Source organism: Stegostoma tigrinum, chromosome 18, assembly GCF_030684315.1.
Source record: "Stegostoma tigrinum isolate sSteTig4 chromosome 18, sSteTig4.hap1, whole genome shotgun sequence".
NCBI lineage: Eukaryota > Metazoa > Chordata > Chondrichthyes > Orectolobiformes > Stegostomatidae > Stegostoma > Stegostoma tigrinum.
In genome coordinates, this window is record NC_081371.1 from 44,775,182 (window position 1) to 44,794,107 (window position 18,926).

General features: G+C 39.5%; 1 protein-coding gene across 6 annotated transcripts in view; it reads left to right on the forward strand.

Moving 5' to 3' along the window:
• Positions 1 to 18,926, forward strand: part of LOC125460908 (receptor-type tyrosine-protein phosphatase R-like) — a 200,263-nt gene that overhangs the window by 18,932 nt on the left and 162,405 nt on the right. The window contains exon 1 of one of the 6 annotated variants that reach the window (XM_048549120.2): positions 18,372 to 18,487. The exons of the other annotated variants lie outside the window; for them this stretch is intronic. Coding sequence (XP_048405077.2) covers positions 18,443 to 18,487 — 45 coding nt within the window. The 5' untranslated portion in view covers positions 18,372 to 18,442. Of the gene's footprint in view, positions 1 to 18,371; positions 18,488 to 18,926 lie in introns of those variants that run through there. 6 annotated transcript variants of the gene reach the window in all.

Below are 18,926 nucleotides of genomic sequence, written 5' to 3' on the forward strand. Positions count from 1 at the left end.
CTTTCAATCTTAGATTTTTGCATGTACCAAGAAATTAAATGTACTAATGGAGCTTATTCCAATGAGTCCATACTCCAACAGTCACTTCAACAGTAGAACAAAGAAATTGAAAAGAGAAAAGGAGTGAGGGTTGAATAAGGAAATATATAGACCTGAAGATCCAATTTTTTTTTAGGGAGGATGCTTTGTAGACTATTAGAAGTTAAGTCAATGAGGCACCAGCTAATCACTACACTCATTAAATGTTAGGTCTAATAACTATATAGAAATTGTTCTTTTGACAAAGATACTCTTAGTTAATTAATTATTACTTTAGAATCCGATTTGTTTGTATTCTGTGAAGTTGAACAATTGATGAAAATTACTATGGATATTATACATGGAGAGACAATAGTGTAATGGTGTGGCCACCGGACTAGTAATCCAGAACCCGGGGCTACTCTTCTGGATCAAGGATTTGTATCCGAGATGGCAGATGATGAAATTTAAAATCAGTAAAAGATCTGCAATAATGGTAATCAAGTGACTATTGTCAATTGTTGGAAAAACTCATCCGGTTCACTAACGTCTGTCAGGGATCACAATCTGCCATCCTTACCTGATCTGGCCTACATTGGGCTTGAGACCTACAGCAATGTGATTCACTCTGAACTGCTCCCTGGGCAATTGTGGGTGGGCAATAAAAGCAGACCTAGCCAGTGATGCCCACATCCCAGTGAATGAATTAAAACAATACAAATGCTGCTGATTATTTAATGGCTTGGTTATATTTCTCATTTCTATAAATCTGGAGAAGGCTTTGTGACACAACTGGCACTTAATAAGTGATGTCACAATCATCATTGCAACATGATTATCAGTTGTATCATTGTTATTGGCTGGAATAAAAAGTGGGTTCAATTTACCTCCATATCAGACATGTATTACAAGTCTATTCAGTCATTCATTTATATTTCAGATTAATACATATCAGATTCATATTTTATAGCTCTATTCATGTTATGACATACTCATATGATCTGTTAGAAGCGTCTATGAAAGCTTAGTAAATAAATAACTTATATCTCTATGGTACCTGTGCTGCTTTAGCTCGCAGCTGGATTGTAGGAAACCCGTCACAGATTATTATCACGATTGTGGCTACTTTAAATTCCAATCATTTTGCATCCTTGATGTGCACTGTTAACATAGTTAGCTGCCATGCCAGAGAACTGATGGTTTTTTTGAGGGATTGATCTGCTTACTTTACATTTAACTAAATTAACTAGCAAGCAAGACATTTGTCAGGAGTTCATTGCATTCAGAAATCCTGCTGGCGAGAAATGGTTTCGCTTGATGGCCTTGTTGCCATAGCAATGTCACCAATGACCAGCCTATTGAATATGTGATCCGAGATAATGGGAACTGCAGATGCTGCAGTATCCGAGATAACAAAGTGTGGAGCTGGATGAACACAGCAGGCCAAGCAGGATCTTAGGAGCACAAAAGCTCAGGTTTCGGGCCTAGACCCTTCATCAGAAAAACTGATGAAGGGTCTAGGCCCAAAACCTCAGCTGTTGCGCTCCTGAGATGCTGCTTGGCCTGCCGTGTTCATCCAGCTCCACACTTTGTTGTCTCAGCCTATTGAACATACTGTGTTCTTAAAATGCTGTACATGGATAGACACTTAGTAATGTTGTAAGGCTATAATTTCTCCTTATTTCATGTGTTTCTCTTTGGCGGAAATAATTTTGCATGGTTGTCATTATCATAATGTAGGTGAACAGGACAGCTAATTTGCAAACAAGACCTCATTAACAGCATTGAGATAAATTACCATAAATTACATACTTTGGTATGTTTGAGTTGTAAATGATAATCAGAACACTGAGAATTCTCTGGTGTCTTAAATAATGCCATAGGATCTTTGGCAGTGTGTATATGTCAAAAACCATCAGTTGTAGCACAACAGTAATTTACAGCTTGTGATATTTTGGATATCAGTCTCATTCTGTTATGGTGCTTGCATCTAAGTGAAGATCTTAAGAGCAATGCAAATTTGGAATGTTTTTATAAAGTCAAGAAAGTACAGAGAGAAATAAAACAGTTACTGGCATGGGGCTCTTAATTGAGTTTTCTGCTGTATCCTTAAGCCCAATTCTGTTTCCTCCTTAAAGCTGCTAGAAGTTTGAGCTGATGAAGGTACAGCTAGGACAACAAGTATGGGGAACTGGTGTCCAAGAGGGTGAAAAGTGTTTCTTTTTAAGCAATGAGATTTAAAGATTGGAAAATAAACAGAAAAGAGCAAGAGAAACTCTTTCCAGTAGCTGGGCAGGTCTAATATTTAGAGTCGGGCCTTTTAGGCATGAGATAAGGAGATTCTTTTATCCACAACTGTTATCAGAAAATTGAACCTCCTCCGCAAAGTGGTAATATATATTGGAACAGTTGTTAGTTTTAAGGGATTGGCAGACTTCTGTTATCCAGCCATATTGAGAGATATGGTACAAAGATGGGTGTGTGGAGTTAGGCCACGGATCTCAACAAATTGTGGAACACATTTTAAGGGTTAAATGATCAACTCCTGCTCCTGAATTCCCTGTTCGTAAAACTGTGAAGGAGGGTGATTTAGAATGGATGAATTCAATGACAAAGGAAGTGAAAAAGGACAAATGAAGAGAGGGCAAGGAAGACTTGATAAAGAAAGGCATAACAAATTAGGCAGAAAATAAGTAAGATTTAAAACAAACACATGTAAAATCTCCAACAACAAATCATACTGAAAGGAATGTGATGATGCATGTTTAATGATTCACTTTCTGGACAAGAAAAGTTGATAAGAAGTCATTAACAATTAACATATTAAAAGGATATAAGCCTATTATTTCCTTTTCTAACAATTCACACTTAATGGCTGGATGCGTAAAATGACAGTTTCATCTCCATTGCTTAATCTGTGATGTTGTCCGAGTTCTTTGAGATTGCCACATTCAGAGCATTTGTGAATGCTCACTATTTTCAATGTAAATATATTTTGCATTGCTTGCACTTGTGAAATTCTGGATGGGAGAGACAGAGAGAGACGTAGCAGTTCTACATGCAGTTCCCAACTCTTAACAACTCATCCATTAAAACCTATACAACTTCATAACGACTTAAGTATTGAATCTTGTAAAAATATTGAATATTGGCTTGTGAGCTAAAAGTTTTGGAAAAAAAACTTAGTTTAAGACTGTGGCCTCTTTGGCTGGCATGCCTATAACTTGGAACACCGCAACCTGTTACCATCATCCACTTGAGACATAAGAGTGAATATAAAAGGTTAGGATCAGTAGTAGGCTATACAGACTATTGAGATAACAAGATGTAAAGCTGGATGAACACAACAGGCCAAGCAGGATCCGAGGAGCAGGAAAGCTGACGTTTTGGGTCTGGACCCTTCTTCAGAAAATGTTTTGAAACGTTAACTCTGATTTTTTTCTTCACAGATGCTGCCAGACCTCCTGTCGAGCATTTCCAGCAACTTCCATTTTTGATCAAAATGTGTATGGTAGAGAAAGTGATCACACATGCCGGACTCTTTTTACAGAGAGTTATGAACAGGTGTATCTGACTAGAAATAGGGGCACGTTAAATACCTTGCACGCCACCGCATTTTTCCAATGCTCGTAAACTCCTCTTATTCATTTAAAGCATGCAGCATGTACGCAACATTCAGACAAATTGATATTCACACTGTTTTGTATAGTCTGATTTAAATAGCAACAATTAAACAAAGGATAATGAAGGGAAAGAGTACTGAAAGTGCAGAAAATAGAATTTCGAAACCATTTAAGTCACAAAATAAAATGTAGAATTTTACAGCTATGGGGAAAAGTGTTTATTTATAATTTGAAGCAGGTTCTTCTCCATTACAGACAAAAAAACCCCTGCAGATTCTGGAATCTAAGGGAGACAAATAGGAGGCTGGAAGGACACAGCAGACCAGGCAGCATCTGGAGGAAAAGAGCAGTCAACGTTTTGGGTATTATTCTTCTTTATGACTGAATACCTGAAACATTGACTGCTTCTTTCCTTCAGATACTGCCTGGCCTGCTGTGTTCCTCCAGCTTGCTGTTTGTCTATTTTCTCCGTTAGAAAACCTACTTAAGCAAAAGAAGTCCCAGATCTCTCATTTGTCCATTTTAGACTCTGTGGGCACTCCTAACCTCAAATTGCAGAAGTCCAAATTGATAGCCTATTTAAACATTGACCATTTGAAAGGGCTGGCATGGGCCTTCTGATATGATCTGTGACTCTATGAAATCAGTGTATTGCCAACAAGATGGCCTGATCATTTTTTGCTGCTGATAGCATATTGCAAACTTATGCATGAAATGTAAAACAAAAAGCTGAGAGGAAAGATTAAAAACAGCGCTTTTATCAAAATAGCATTCAAATGATTTGTGTTCCAAAGAACCAAGCCTGTGATTCTCTTTTAACTGTTCAGTCACCCTTGCTTTAATTTGCAGTTGAAATATTACAACATTATATTTGATTCTTGATGCACCAATGAAGTAATGAACCACGCTTAGCAGTAGTAGGGAATCTAATACTATCTGCATTTAAGTTAGACTTATCCCAGCATATTTAATATTGTGAGTTTTTGTGTGCCACGTTGCTATACATACATGCTGACAATGGTTCAGTGAGGCATGCTGGGTATGTGAGACGTGAGTGAATAGGACTTTAAGTGATATCTGTGATCTGGGAATCATCTCTTTATAAAGTAACACCATTGTTAACCCTGATCTAATCATTCACCATGACTTTCTGGAAGATACTGTGATAGGCTTTTACATTCAATTGGATGTATGTACTTGATGAAATGCCACTTGTGTTAGCTCCAGTAATGTAAGAACCAGACATAGAATCATAGAATCCCTGCAGTGTAAAAGTGGGCCATTTGGCCTATCGAAACCACACTGACTCTTCGAAGATCATCCCATGCAGACACCTCCACACTCTCCACCCAATCCCTTTAACTGTGGACTTGTCTGGACACGATTGGCAATTTATCATGGCCAATCCACCTAACCTACACATCTTTGGACTGTGGGAGGAAACTGGAGCACCCAGAGGAAACCCACACAGACACGGGGAGAATGTGCAAACTCCACACAGCGCTGGAGGCAGCAGTGCCAACCACTGAGCCACCGTGCTGTCCACTTGACATAGATGACATTACTGAAAGATTCAATAGACACTTGTAGGCTGTTCTGTGTATGAGCTAGTACTGAGTAATCTGGTAGCAAACAGTAGCTCATTTCCTCGGCATGTCATACTGCAAGTGGATGCAATCAGATGGAGGCTGTGATATTTATCCCATCAGAGCAGCATAAGCAAGTTGGGCTGAAGGGCCTGTTTCCATGTTGTAAGCCTCTATGACCCTATGAATCTATGAGGTCACTCATCATGAAATTGTGATGATGTCATGTGCATGTCTCTTGGATGTGCCTTTTATCATAGTGCAGAACCGAGGAATTAACAGTGTAAGAACTGAAAAGGAAGTTTAAATTGAAATGGATTAATCAGGTACAGTGTGAGAACTAAAGAGTGGGAAACAATGATAGGATCAAAGTGGGAGAACAAAGCCAGCAAGGAAAAATAGATAAAAAGTAAACATTTATAAAATGCACTTTAGACATGTACAGCATTCATTTAAAGCCTGAAGGAATGAGATTCTATGTTTGTGAAATTGATTCTAAATGGTAGAGAGTTTGATTGACAATATCACTTGCTCACCACATTGTGAGGAACTACCTATACCAAATACACTGTTGTGGTTCAAGAAAGCAACTTTCTTTCCAGATCCCATGAATGAATAAAAAACTCAATCACAGTTAAACAGTGGGTGCCATTTTTTGTGAAATTAACTGTGCAACAATATAAATTGGACAGCAACTTTGATATCAGGTGTGTTATTTTTATTTGTTTACATTATAGCAGTTTATTTTAGAGCTTGGATTTTGAATTAGCGGCATGTTGGCTTTAGTCTGTGTACAAGACAGTGTTTAATACTTGTCTGTAATTTTTGGAGCCTTTGCTATTTTTCAAACCAGTATGAATGAGAGAGACTTCCTGGGGTGCTCATGTGACCTTGTTTGCATTGACAGAGCCTTACAAGTGGACTGGTAGACATTGAAAAGCTCTACCTTGGCTTCAGTTAGAAAGACCAAGATTGACATTTATCTTTGTTTGGGAAAAAAACCCATAGATTGGAAACATTTTGGTTTAAGTCCACAAAAGTCCTGTTTGAAGTTGGATAAATGAAACAGTTTCCCTCAGAGAAAGGAATTAGTTCAGAGAAATTAGGAAATAGAATACCTCAGTGTAGGGATTTGAATTTGGAATTTCCAGGTCAGAAACCCTGAATTAGTTATCTGATGCTGAGAAAGCTCACTTGTGTGAACTCTCAAAAAAGAGACTATCAGGCGTTCAAGACTAGATGCTAAAAGAAACAAACTAATAATACGTGTGATAGAGAAGGAAAATTGCCTGGTGTTTGAGGCCTATAAAAAGGTGCTGTTGGGATAGATTTGTATTTTTACTATGTTTTCAAATTTTTTAAATTGTGCTTTCTGTCAATAACTTAGTGTTCTATTTTATCTTTCCTTAAGCATAATGAACTTAAGTTTCATTGTTAAAACCAGATCTCTGCAGCATTGCAAGCTTCAGTTTCTGTGAAAGACCACCTCACTAAATTAATAAAACAACATTACTAACATCAGTTGGAATCAAAACAGTTGTTTCTAACTGTATTTTATAAAAATGCAAATTGTGTATATATCAGCCTCATTGTTATTTTGCAGCAAAATCTAGGTCAGTGATCCGTATACCAATTGTGTGCGTAAATCATAATGTTGGTACAATCCAGCAAAACACCTTTTCCAAACTTTATTTGGAATACTCGAAGCATAAGTGCATTTTTAATGATTTGCTTTGCTCTGCATGCTAACTATCTGAAGTTTTAGTTACTGAAATGTCAAAGACGTTAGAAGGTAATTCCCCTGTTTCATGCAGTTATCACTAGCTAATTAGGTTAATTAGTGAAGTGACAATTATGAACATTTTCGTTTCTTTCACCTGACCCAATAATGACATGAACTTGAATGCATAAAATTCATTTGCAAATCACAATTTTTTTTATTGTCCTGTTTGATGTTTTCTGATCTAATCGAAACAGACTGAGGGACAAAGCAGTTCGGCATGATGACATTTACTAAGAAAGAATGAGAAACTAGTCCCAAGGGTATGACACAGTGATATATGTTATGCAATGACGATCACAAACGTTGCATATTATTGAGACATTTTCTGTGATCTCTAGCGTATGTGCAATTTCATGAGTTCAATGATCCAGTAGACAATGGTTTAAGCTTGCAAATGTGGGTGGTGAATGTATAGATGCTGGCAGTGTTATTTACTTAAATCATAAAAGCAATTTTCTTTATCAGCACTTGTATCTCAGAACTGTAAAGTTGAAGACGAGAGTGGAGTATAAGCAGACTTGCCCTGAAGATAGAAGATACAAGCAGAAGTCAGCCATTTGACCCCTCCAGAATGCTCTGTCATTCATTATGATCATCGATTTCAATTTTTAGTCTCAAAACTTTTAGCCTCAACAACTTTCTGCGTTAGTGGCTTCCACAGACTCGCCACTCGCTGGATGAAGAAATTCTCCTGACCTCAGTCCTAAAAGATTTACACTTTATCCTTAAACTTTGACCCCTGCACCTCGGCTTCCCACTCTCAGTGACATCCTTCCTGCATCTAACCTGTCTACTCCTGTTAGAATTTTATGGGTTTCTATGAAATTCCCCCTCATTCTTCTAAACTTTAGTGAATACAATCCTCACTGATTGAGTTCTGACTGGACCCAACATGTTAACTCTGATTTTTTTTCATCACTGATGCTGCCAAACTTGCTGAGCTTTTCCAGCAGCTTCTGATTTTGTTCCTAACCCACTCAATCTCTTCTCTTACATCAAGCCTGCAATCCCAGGAAAAATTTGATAAACTTTCACTGTATTCCCCCTGTAGCAAGAGCATCCTTTGTCGGAAAAGGAGAACGAAACTCCATGCAATACACCAGGTGTGGTGTCACCAATGTCCTGAATAACTGCAACAGAAATCCTTCTTCTTGAGTCCTATCACAATGAAGACCAGCAGACTGTTTGCTTTCTCTACTGCCTGATGCACATGCATGCTTACTTTCTGTGACTGATGCATGAGGATGTCCAGGTTTTGTTAAACACTCCCCTCTTTCAATTTACAGGCATTCAAATAATAATATGCCTTCCTGCTACCAATGTGGAATATATCATTTTTATTCTCATTATAATGCATCTGCCATGCATTTGCCCACTCATTCAGCCTGACCAAATCATCCTGCAACATCTCTGCATCTCTTCACGGCTCACCCTCCTACCCAGCTTTGTGTTGTCTGCAAATTTCAAGATATTACATTTTAGTTGCATCATCTAAATCCTTAACGTATATTGTGAATAGCTAGGGTCCTAGTGCGGTCCCTGCAGTACCTGACTACTCACCGCCTATCATTTAAAAAAAAAACCATTTGTTGCTTTTTTAATCTGTCCGCTATCCAATTTTTTAATCCATCTCAACACTGCTCCAATCCCATTCACTTTACTTTTACGTATTAATCTATTTTGTAGAACGTTGTCAAAAGCCTTCTGAAAGCCCAAATAAACCACATCCGCTGGCTCCTCTTGACGAATTCTATTAGTTACATCATCAAAGAATTCTAGTAGATTTGTCAAGCATGACTTATCTTTCGTAATTCCATGCTGTGTCTGATTTAACCACTCATCACCAAGTGCTCTGCTATAAAATCTGTGACAAGATTCTAGCATCTTCCCTGCTACTGATGACAGACTCTCAAGTCTATAATTCACCATTTTCTCTCTGAAATAACTCCATGGAAACTGATATCCTGTCACCTAGTCACCCTTTATTTACATGTGCATAGTACTTGACACTGGTCTGACTTCCTCAGAGCCAGCTCTCAGAATGAACAAAACCTTTAACACTCCTGTTTATATCCGTCAGCCATGGCTCCTTAATTGGCATTGTTAACCTGGTCCAATCAGGGAATCATATTTTATGAGGTCCACCTGGCTGACCTCATTACAATCACTACACTCTCTACCTATTTTGTCAAATAACGGTTTACAGTAGCTACTCTCCAACCCCTAGGAACTGTTCCAGAGTCTAAAGAAATTTGGAAGATGGCCACCAATGCATCCATTGTTTCTAGGGCCACTTCCTTAAATATTACAGGATGTAAATCAGGTTCTGGGGATGTGTCAGCCTTCAATCACAATAATTTCTCCGATACTATTTCTCTGCTAATACAGATTTACTGCAATTCCTCCCTGTCACTAAACCCTGTGTTCCCCATCATTTCTGGTATATTACTTCTGTCCTCCTATGCAAAGATAGAAGTGAAGTATGAACTTAGTTTCTCAGCCATTTATTTGTTCCCTATTTTAAATTACCCTGTTTCTCACTGTGACGGACCTACATTAGTTTTCACCAATCTTTTTCTCTGTACATATATATAGAAACTTTCAGAGTCACCCGGGGAAGGAGGAAGCAGGGTGGAGAAGGGGAAGGTGGTGTGTGGAAGGAGGAGGCAGATAGGGAATGGAGTTGAGAACACAACTAGATCAGCCCAGATCTTATTGAAAGGTAGAGCAGGTTTGAAGAGCCGTACGGTATACTCTCTTGTTCCCAAGACGTATGCTCTGATGATGTTAGCACAGATGCCAATGAAATAAAGATGAATAAGCAGAAGGTCCACGTCACTCTTGGAACTGCTACATGTGTTTAATGCAACATGATGTGTGTGTCATCTCACACTCCTATATGATCACTGAGGAGAGACAAAGCTTAGATATAACACATGATGTTCTTATTCCTATGAATAACAGTAGTTTAATAATAAACTGAATACATTTAAAATATCAAATTAATATAGTAAAACGTTGTGGTAATATTTGGGCATTAATATAGTGGATGGAGGAAATACTGCATATATTATTCATATGATTCTACACAAAGTTTTTGCTGAGTCTGTAATAACAATTTAATTGTTAGTTTACAGCTTGTAAAGTATGTTCGTGCTAGGTGCATTTAGGATGACTCTGAGACTTAGCCCATTTGCAATGAGCTGCCAGGTCCCCACGGATAGTGCAATATCTGGAGTGCAAAGCAGATCTTCAGATGGCAGAGGCACTTGGTTAAGTGAGGCTTTGGTAAACTTAAAACCCCATCACCTTCACATCCCCATCAGAATAAAGGTTTTGGTGAAAAAGACCTGGTTGAATTTCCTGTTTTGATGGAAATTAAAGCTCTTCAGTTTTATTTTTATTCCTTCTGAGATGGCGGGGAGGGCTTCACTGAGAATGCCAGCATTTGCTGTCCATCATTTGAACAACCATTTCCCAGGGTAGTTAGTAGCTAATCACATTGCTGTGGCTCTGGAGTCCCAAGTAATAACAGCAGATTCCCTTTTAAAAAGGGCATTAGTGATAGGAGGGAGGCGATGGCCTAGTAATATTATTGCTGGACTGTCAATCTAGAGACCCAGATAATGTTCTGGGGGCCCAGGTTCAAATCCCACCATGGTGGATGGTGGAATTTGAATTTAATAACATTCTTGAATTCAGAGTCTGCTAATGACCATGAAACAATTGTTGGGGAAAAGCCCATTTGGAAATTGCCATCCTTACCTCATCTGGCCTACATGTGACTCCAGACTCTCAACAATGTGGTTAACCCTTAACTGCTCTCTGGGCAAAACAAGCTGTGCAATAGATGCTGGAAAAAGAAATCAGCAATAATTTATCACTAAGTCTAGATGTCATGGTGGGGTTATTAACTCTTGTGGTCAGAGCATTAGAATTGGTCTGTGGCTCATTGGCTCAGTGACAATGCTACTCTACTACCAGATTCCCTGCATCTCAGCCCACCACAACTGAGATAAACCCAGGTATAAGCTGACCTGGTGCTATGCAACGTTCACAGCAATTAGCACTCTCTGAGCAGCACATCACCAAGTGGTCGGGGTTCCTCAATCAAGTCAAGAGCCGATCAAAGGACTGGATGTTGGGCAGGGTTTTGGACTGTGAGCTATGCTCTTTATCTTTGCTTTCATCCCTGATGGCTCCCCTCTCTCAGATTCCAATCCAAGAAATTGTATCTCCCTCCACCCACATGATTTTCGTTTGGCCTGTATCCTCTGTGATCCTGGATCTCTGGGAACACTTCTCTGACAAGCAGTTCATAGCCTCCTCTGGTGTTCATCAAGAGGGATAGCCCTCTATGGCTATGCCCCAGCTTGATTGGCAGGTGATTGGATGAACTTTGCCTAGAAGGGGTTACATAGGTCTCATGCCAATTCTGCAACCAACATGAGAGACCCTTCATGCTGAATAGGATTTTGTCCATGGTGTTTACAATTGCCATGCAACAACTTAAAAACAACAGCAGTTTGCCCATCTGTGATTTAATACCAAACAAAAATCTTCACAGGTTTATTTTCTTCAAATGTATACTTTATTTACAAAGATTGTAGAAGAACATTTCAAAGTTAAATATATACATATAAAGGGAAGTACTATCAGCTTCTTTCAATGTAGTAAATGAGATACTTCTCTGTATTTGCATTCTGACAATGACTGGACAATCAAGTTGTTAGTGAGGAGGGATAAATAAATAAATACTATCCTTCAAATATAGCCATGGGATAAGTTGCCTGAATTTGAGAGAGCAGAGTTATGGTTAAATACCTTATCAGCTCTCAACAGAGCAATACTGGATTGTTAGTTTGAGTACTTGTGTTCAAATCTCCTGCAGTGGGTCTTGAACCCACAATCTTCTCACTCTAAGGTGAGCAAATGAGCCACAGCTGATGTTTACATGGTTGAGATTTGACTAACTATTTATAATGAACATTTATATTCCATGTCAAACATTCTCTGGTGTATACAGCTCAAGGGATTTAACATGGTTTCCAAGGGAGGGCCTTAGGTAGCGACTATTCCCATGTTGAATACTGGTTGCAGCACCTTCAGTATCTGTGAAGGTGATCAAAGTGATCTACTCCTTTGCATCGAGATCAGATCAGGCTAGAGGTGTCGACATCTTGAACACTTGCCTAATTCACATGCACTGCTCTATAAGAGAGCTGACAAAAGTTCTTTGTGCCAGAAAAGAGAAGGTGATGGTGGTCTGCAATATCCTTCAAAACCTGGCCAGCAGCAACAATTGTCAAGATAATAAAATGTGAGGCTGGATGAACACAGCAGGCCAAGCAGCATCTCAGGAGCACAAAAGCTGACGTTTCGGGCCTAGACCCTTCATCAGAGAGGGGGATGGGGGGAGGGAACTGGAATAAATAGGGAGAGAGGGGGAGGCAGACCGAAGATGGAGAGTAAAGAAGATAGGTGGAGAGAGTATACGTGGGGAGGTAGGGAGGGGATAGGTCAGTCCAGGGAAGACGGACAGGTCAAGGAGGTGGGATGAGGTTAGTAGGTAGATGGGGGTGCGGCTTGGGGTGGGAGGAAGGGATGGGTGAGAGGAAGAACCGGTTAGGGAGGCAGAGACAGGTTGGACTGGTTTTGGGATGCAGTGGGGGGGGGGGGGGGGGGGGAGAAGAGCTGGGCTGGTTATGTGGTGCAGTAGGAGGAGGGGGGGATGAACTGGGCTGGTTTAGGGATGCAGTTTGGGAAGGGGAGATTTTGAAACCGGTGAAGTCCACATTGATACCATTAGGCTGCAGGGTTCCCAAGCGGAATATGAGTTGCTGTTCCTGCAACCTTCGGGTGGCATCATTGTGGCACTGCAGGAGGCCCATGATGGACATGTCATTCTAGAGAATGGGAGGGGGAGTGGAAATGGTTTGCGACTGGGAGGTGCAGTTGTTTGTTGCGAACTGAGCGGAGGTGTTCTGCAAAGCGGTCTCCAAGCCTCCGCTTGGTTTCCCCAATGTAGAGGAAGCCACACCGGGTACAGTGGATGCAGTATACCACATTGGCAGATGTGCAGGTGAACCTCTGCTTAATGTGGAAAGTCATCTTGGGGCCTGGGATAGGGGTGAGGGAGGAGGTGTGGGGACAAGTGTAGCAACAATTGTCATCAGGGATACAAGGAGAAACTCCTGAGCAAGAGAGGAAGGAGGAAAAGGAGGAACAGAGAATGCAATCAGAACTTCTCCTTTCTGATCCAGCAGTCTGCAAATCATTTCATTGAACATTTTCCCCAAATCTCCATCCTCCAATCTCACCTTTTCCTGCTTCTGCTACAGACCATCACCAGAATCCTCTTCATCATGGTTCTGAAATAAAGCCACAACAAAACAACCAAACCAATACAACTTTATTCAGCAAATCATCTAATGTTCTTTAGAAAAATCAACTTTATCACCTTTTACACATTTCCCAAGTGCCAGCCTTTGCCTTGTTTTGTGTTTTTAACACAGAGCTATACTAGTGGCCGTAGCAAGGCTGCTGGGTGACTGTAGCCTTTATTGGGGGGAAGACTGCAGATGGCCTCCCAGAACACCCAAAGAAGCTGTGTCTAGATGTAGCTGTCTAATTTAACGATTGAAGCTCAGACCACATATGTCAGTTGAAGTAACTGTACAGAGACCAGGCTCCATCACCAAGTCACCTTTTTTTTTAAAAAAAGCAGTCAGAGTCAGCCCTCAAATGAAGAGAGTCTAATCTCCTGGTTATATTGGTCAGCCAGAGCTTTCCTGATTGGCCCAGGTTAACAACCTCATCTAAAACCCTGTAGTTAACAAGATCAACTTGGTTCCAATCACTATATCAGTTCTGATTGGTCAGGGTTTTGCCATTAGGATGCAGCAAAGTTTGGCTGTCTCCATCACTCTTTACTCATTGGAAATGGTGCAACGCATAGAAATATCCTTTTTTTCTCACATAAATCTGCTTGTTTCATGAATTATGCATCCAGGCTCCATGGGACCCTTCTCACTCAGCCTTGTGTTTGCGGTGGTTTAAATGTTCACTGCTGTCAGCACATTCCAGTGTTCACACTGAGGGCACCGTATTTAAACCTCAGTTCCACCACACTCCAAACACTGCTCACAAGGTATTGGTGATAATAAAGTGTGAAGCTGGATGAACACAGCAGGCCAAGCAGCATCACAGGAGCACAAAAGCTGACGTTTCGGGCCTAGACCCTTCATCAGAGAGCTCTGGGTCTAGGCCCGAAACGTCAGCTTTTGTGCTCCTGAGATGCTGCTTGGCCTGCTGTGTTCATCCAGCTTCACACTTTGTTATCTTGGATTCTCCAGCATCTGCAGTTCCCATTATCTCTGACACAAGGTATTGGTCTTCACTTTCTTCTGCTTGACTGTTAATACCAAGAGGCTTGGAAAAACAAGCATTGAGCTTCATTTACCAGGCCTCCTCTCTCACCTTTAATTGGTTTCTCAGCATTACCTGGGAATACTGCAAACTGCATATAAAGAAGGTAAGATTGCTTAATCATATTATGTAAGCATATGGAAAGAATGTCCTCATGATTCTCATCTAACCATTAAAATCTTAAAGGGAAGTTCACACTTTTTTTTTGCATGACATAAGAATCCAAGTTTTTCATTCTTGAATTTTTCCCAAGTTTCTTACCATTGTCCACACCACCTCAATGGCTGGGAGAATTCCACTCAAGACGTATGGCTTGATGGCAGAAAACTGTTAGTGGACCATATTATTTGGGTGTTTATTGCAAAATAGCCATGTGAGTTGGCTGGTTTCACCTACTGCTCAACTCTTGGAGATCCCTTCCCCTTTCAGAGTAACTGAGGTAGACTGGGTACATCTCAGGATCAAAGGTGGCAACCATAGGCCCTTCCATGAGTTTGCATCATATATGAAAAGCAATGAATTGAACAGGGTAGCCATTACTGCTCAGGATAGTTTTGACAAGGTCCTAACTCAGTGTCAAGTTTACACAATGAGCAGATGGCTAGTGCCTACTTACTAAGTTGTTAATGGGACTGATCTTGTAGTGGTGGAATCCCAATGCACGTATTAATTAGTGAATGTAGAGTTGTGATAGACAGAAATTCCCTAATTAGTTAATCAATTTAATCAGTTAAATAAGACAGCTAACAGTTTCTGCTGCATCTCCATGCCAACCATTGTCCAATCAATCAGCACCTACTTCTTGTGCCGAATAAAATGTTTCTTCCTTTTTAAAGTTTATTTTCTTGCATTTCAGTCTGATGAGTGTAAGATTGGGAGCAAAACTATAGAGATTGGGTGTAGGCATTGTCTACTCGTTGTTGTGAGCATGGGGCTGATCAGGAAACATCCGTGAGAATTTTACACTTAAAAGTGTACACTCTAAAGATGTGCAGGCTAGGTGGATTGGCCATGCTAAATTGCCCATAGTGCTCAGGGATGTGTAGATTAGGTGGGCTATAGGGGAACAAGTCTGGATGGGATGCTCTGAGAGTTGGTGTAGACTTGTTGGGATAAAGGGTCTGTTTCCATACTGTAAGGATTCAATGATACTCTCCTTGCGATAGGGAGTTCTGCATTTTCATTACTCTCCAAAAAAGGAAGTTTCTCCTGCTTGATCCCTTGAAAATATTAATTATCATCATACATAGTATCCTTCATTTTGTCTCCTCACATGTACTAATGTCTTCTCTACATCTACCCTGTAAAGCCATTTCACAATCTTTGATCTTGTCATCCCTTTTGTTGAGGGCTCATGTTTGTCCAGTGGGAAGTTTATTAAATATCCAAATCTGTGTCATATGCTTGTGTTTGTGATTTTTTTAGCTATAAACGAACAGGGCATCATCAAAACATTTTTAATGATCATGTATGTGGAGCCAGAAGAAGCAGAACTACATTTATGCAAATTATCTCTTGCCCATTCAAACTGATTGTGCCGTGGCCTCCCAGTGGTAGCATTTTTTTTCTTCTCAAAAACATAGATGGTAATTAAACTTATTTCCTAATTAGAACATTCAAAGGTAACATTGCTCCATGTGTGTGTTGCAGACAGTTGTATTTCTCATTAGTGTAACAAATCTAATGATGATGCAGGAAAGTGAATCAGAATTAATCCTGTCCCTGAGGAAGTGTAACCTCCTGCCCATCAACACATAACATATGAGAATATAAAGTACGTCACACTGAGAGTACTTAGATAGAAGTAGAAATGTTGGCAATAATGCATGGTGGGTGGTTAGGTTAGCATTTGTTTAGGTTTGATTGCAATTTCTTTTCCAGTCTTAACAGATTGTCTTATCTCCTGTTTGTCATTTCACGCTGTTCAAATTAAGCAAAACTGGGTGAGGGAACTGGGAAACAATAATACCATCAAATTTCCACTTCTGCATTCATATTTCCAGAGACTGTGTTTATTATTTTTTTGCTCGAGCAAATACTTTCAGAAAAAGTGCTGCAAATGCTCAGCAAGAAGTCACACGTTAGTGCATGATTAATGACCTGAGAACCCAGCGTGCAAATTATCCACTGCATTGACTGTCACATCGTTTCATTTAACATATCATGCAAGTTTAAATGAGCAAGTTGATATCATGCAGCTCTCTGTGGGTTCTCCACTATTTTTCAAATTGTACTGAAATCTTAAAGTATCGTTGATATTTTTGAAGACAGCATCTTATGGAAAATTACACTTTGAGCATGGGACAAATTGTTGCCTAAGCCTAACCTACCCTTGAGTTGGAAGTCTTGGTCAACCAGCTCAGAGGGTGGCTAAAAGTTAACCACATTACTCTAATTCGCGAGCCATATGTAGGCCAGACTGGGTAAAGGATGGTGCCTTATGACAATTGATGATAGTTTCATAGTCACCACTACTGGGAATAATTCCCAGATATTTTAGCTCAGTTAAGTTCCACCCGTTGCCATGCTGGGATTTGCTATGACCTGCTGGATTACACTTGGCTTCTGGACCAGTGGGCCTGCAATGTACTGTATCACCTCTCCTTCTGTCCTACAAGTAGGTCATGGCATGTTATACAAACTAATAGGGCAGACATATCTGAAAGACGGTACCTGTGACGATGCTGCACACCATCAATGGATGGAACATTGCAGCAGCTGAGCGTAGAGGTGAAAGAAGCTCCCTGTTGAGTCTTTAACTTGTTGAAGTCTTTAACAAATTTGAGAAAAAAAAATCAGGTCTTCTATCTGTAACAAGTATATACTCCAATTTGTCTTTCAAAGTGGAACACCTTACACTTCCATTTACTTAGGTTAATTTAGAAAAGATTTTGTCCACTTCTAAATTCTGCCTCGGCTTTCAATTGATTCATCCAATTAATCTGCTTCCCCTTGATCCACTTTTGGGTTCTTCACCAATCCTACTATCTTTCCTAGACCAAGTGATCCAATTCAGGAGACATCCAATGCTGCTTCTGGTGCACATCACTCATTACTTCCCTTCAATGCAATATTATTCCCAAAACTAATGGCTGCTGCTTGTCCTTATTCAGAAAGCTTATTATCCATTTTTGCCTTTTTAAAAATCTATTTCTGTCTTTGAGCAAGGCTGTCTACTGGTTTCAGTTATTTCAGATGCCTCTCACATAATACCTCCAGTATTTACACATTGACATGCTTTATATCTACATAACAGAAATTGGCCAATAGCCAGTCTGTATTTTCTTAATGTTTGAAATATGATATTGTGGATCAATGCTATTAATTACTGGATAAATTAAAAACTATTTTGTTTTCTTGTCGGGAGTGGGAAATGCTTCTACCAAACCCATCTCATTAAATGTGTCAGTCAGTGTTTGCATTCTTAGCAATTGCCTTGATCTGTTTCCTTGTTCTTACATTTTTAAAACAAGCCAGTTTAAAAACTAAATATTTTATTCAGAATTGTGTTCATTCAAGTAATAGGATTTACATATGGATTAATCATGTTGCTACTGGTAACACAGGAAAGAGGTGTGGCTCTTCTTTATTTGGGAGATTTAAATTCAAAAATGAGTAGAAACTTTTGTGAGTGGAACTGAATTTAGATTAAAGAAGTAGCTTTTATTTAATTTAAAAAAATAACAAGTTGCTCATACTGTTGAAAATGCTTTCTAACCATGGATTTGCCTTAATTGGAGCAAGTGTAGTTCAGCTCTGAAAGTTACAGGTACAAAAAATGCACAGGTACAGAACCCCTGAGGAATTTAGTCTAACAGATCTGAGACCTCTCTACAAATAACAGGCAATCCCTGTGCTGTTTGACAGAGTGAAATGTCATGCTGTCATATTAGCTAGAGACGCGTGTGCGAGATGACGTTGGATCCATAACAGTACATGAGTAAAGGGATGCAGTGAGGAAATCAAATGTTGGTATTGAGAGGAAAATAAAAGCTACACTGGTTATGCAGGAGATATTGAAACTCTGTGAACTCTGGCATACAGTAAAGGTAGGTGATGAAAAAGTATTGAGAAGCTGCTGACAAAATCTTTGTTCTGGTCTCAGCTATTTCAATTTCGTACCAGTAATATTGCTGACAATACCACATCGGGTGAATGAATAGCATAGGGATTTTATGACTTACATTCATAAGTGGAATGTACCAATAAATCTTACATTCATCATCAGTACAAGAATAATATTAGGTAATCATTTTGGTAAGGCTTTAATAATAGATTGCTACGTTATTACAAAATTGTATGTGTATTACATTTATCATTCTACCTGAATGAATGCATATCATAAGGTTAGGTTTGGTTCTTTGTAAAAATACAATGTTTAGTGGTCGTTGCTGTAGTGAAGTTTAAATAGATATAGTTATATATGAAAATTGAAATGGTTTTGCTTCTTCGTTGTTTTGTTCATGAAGATGATATGAGTGAAATGTT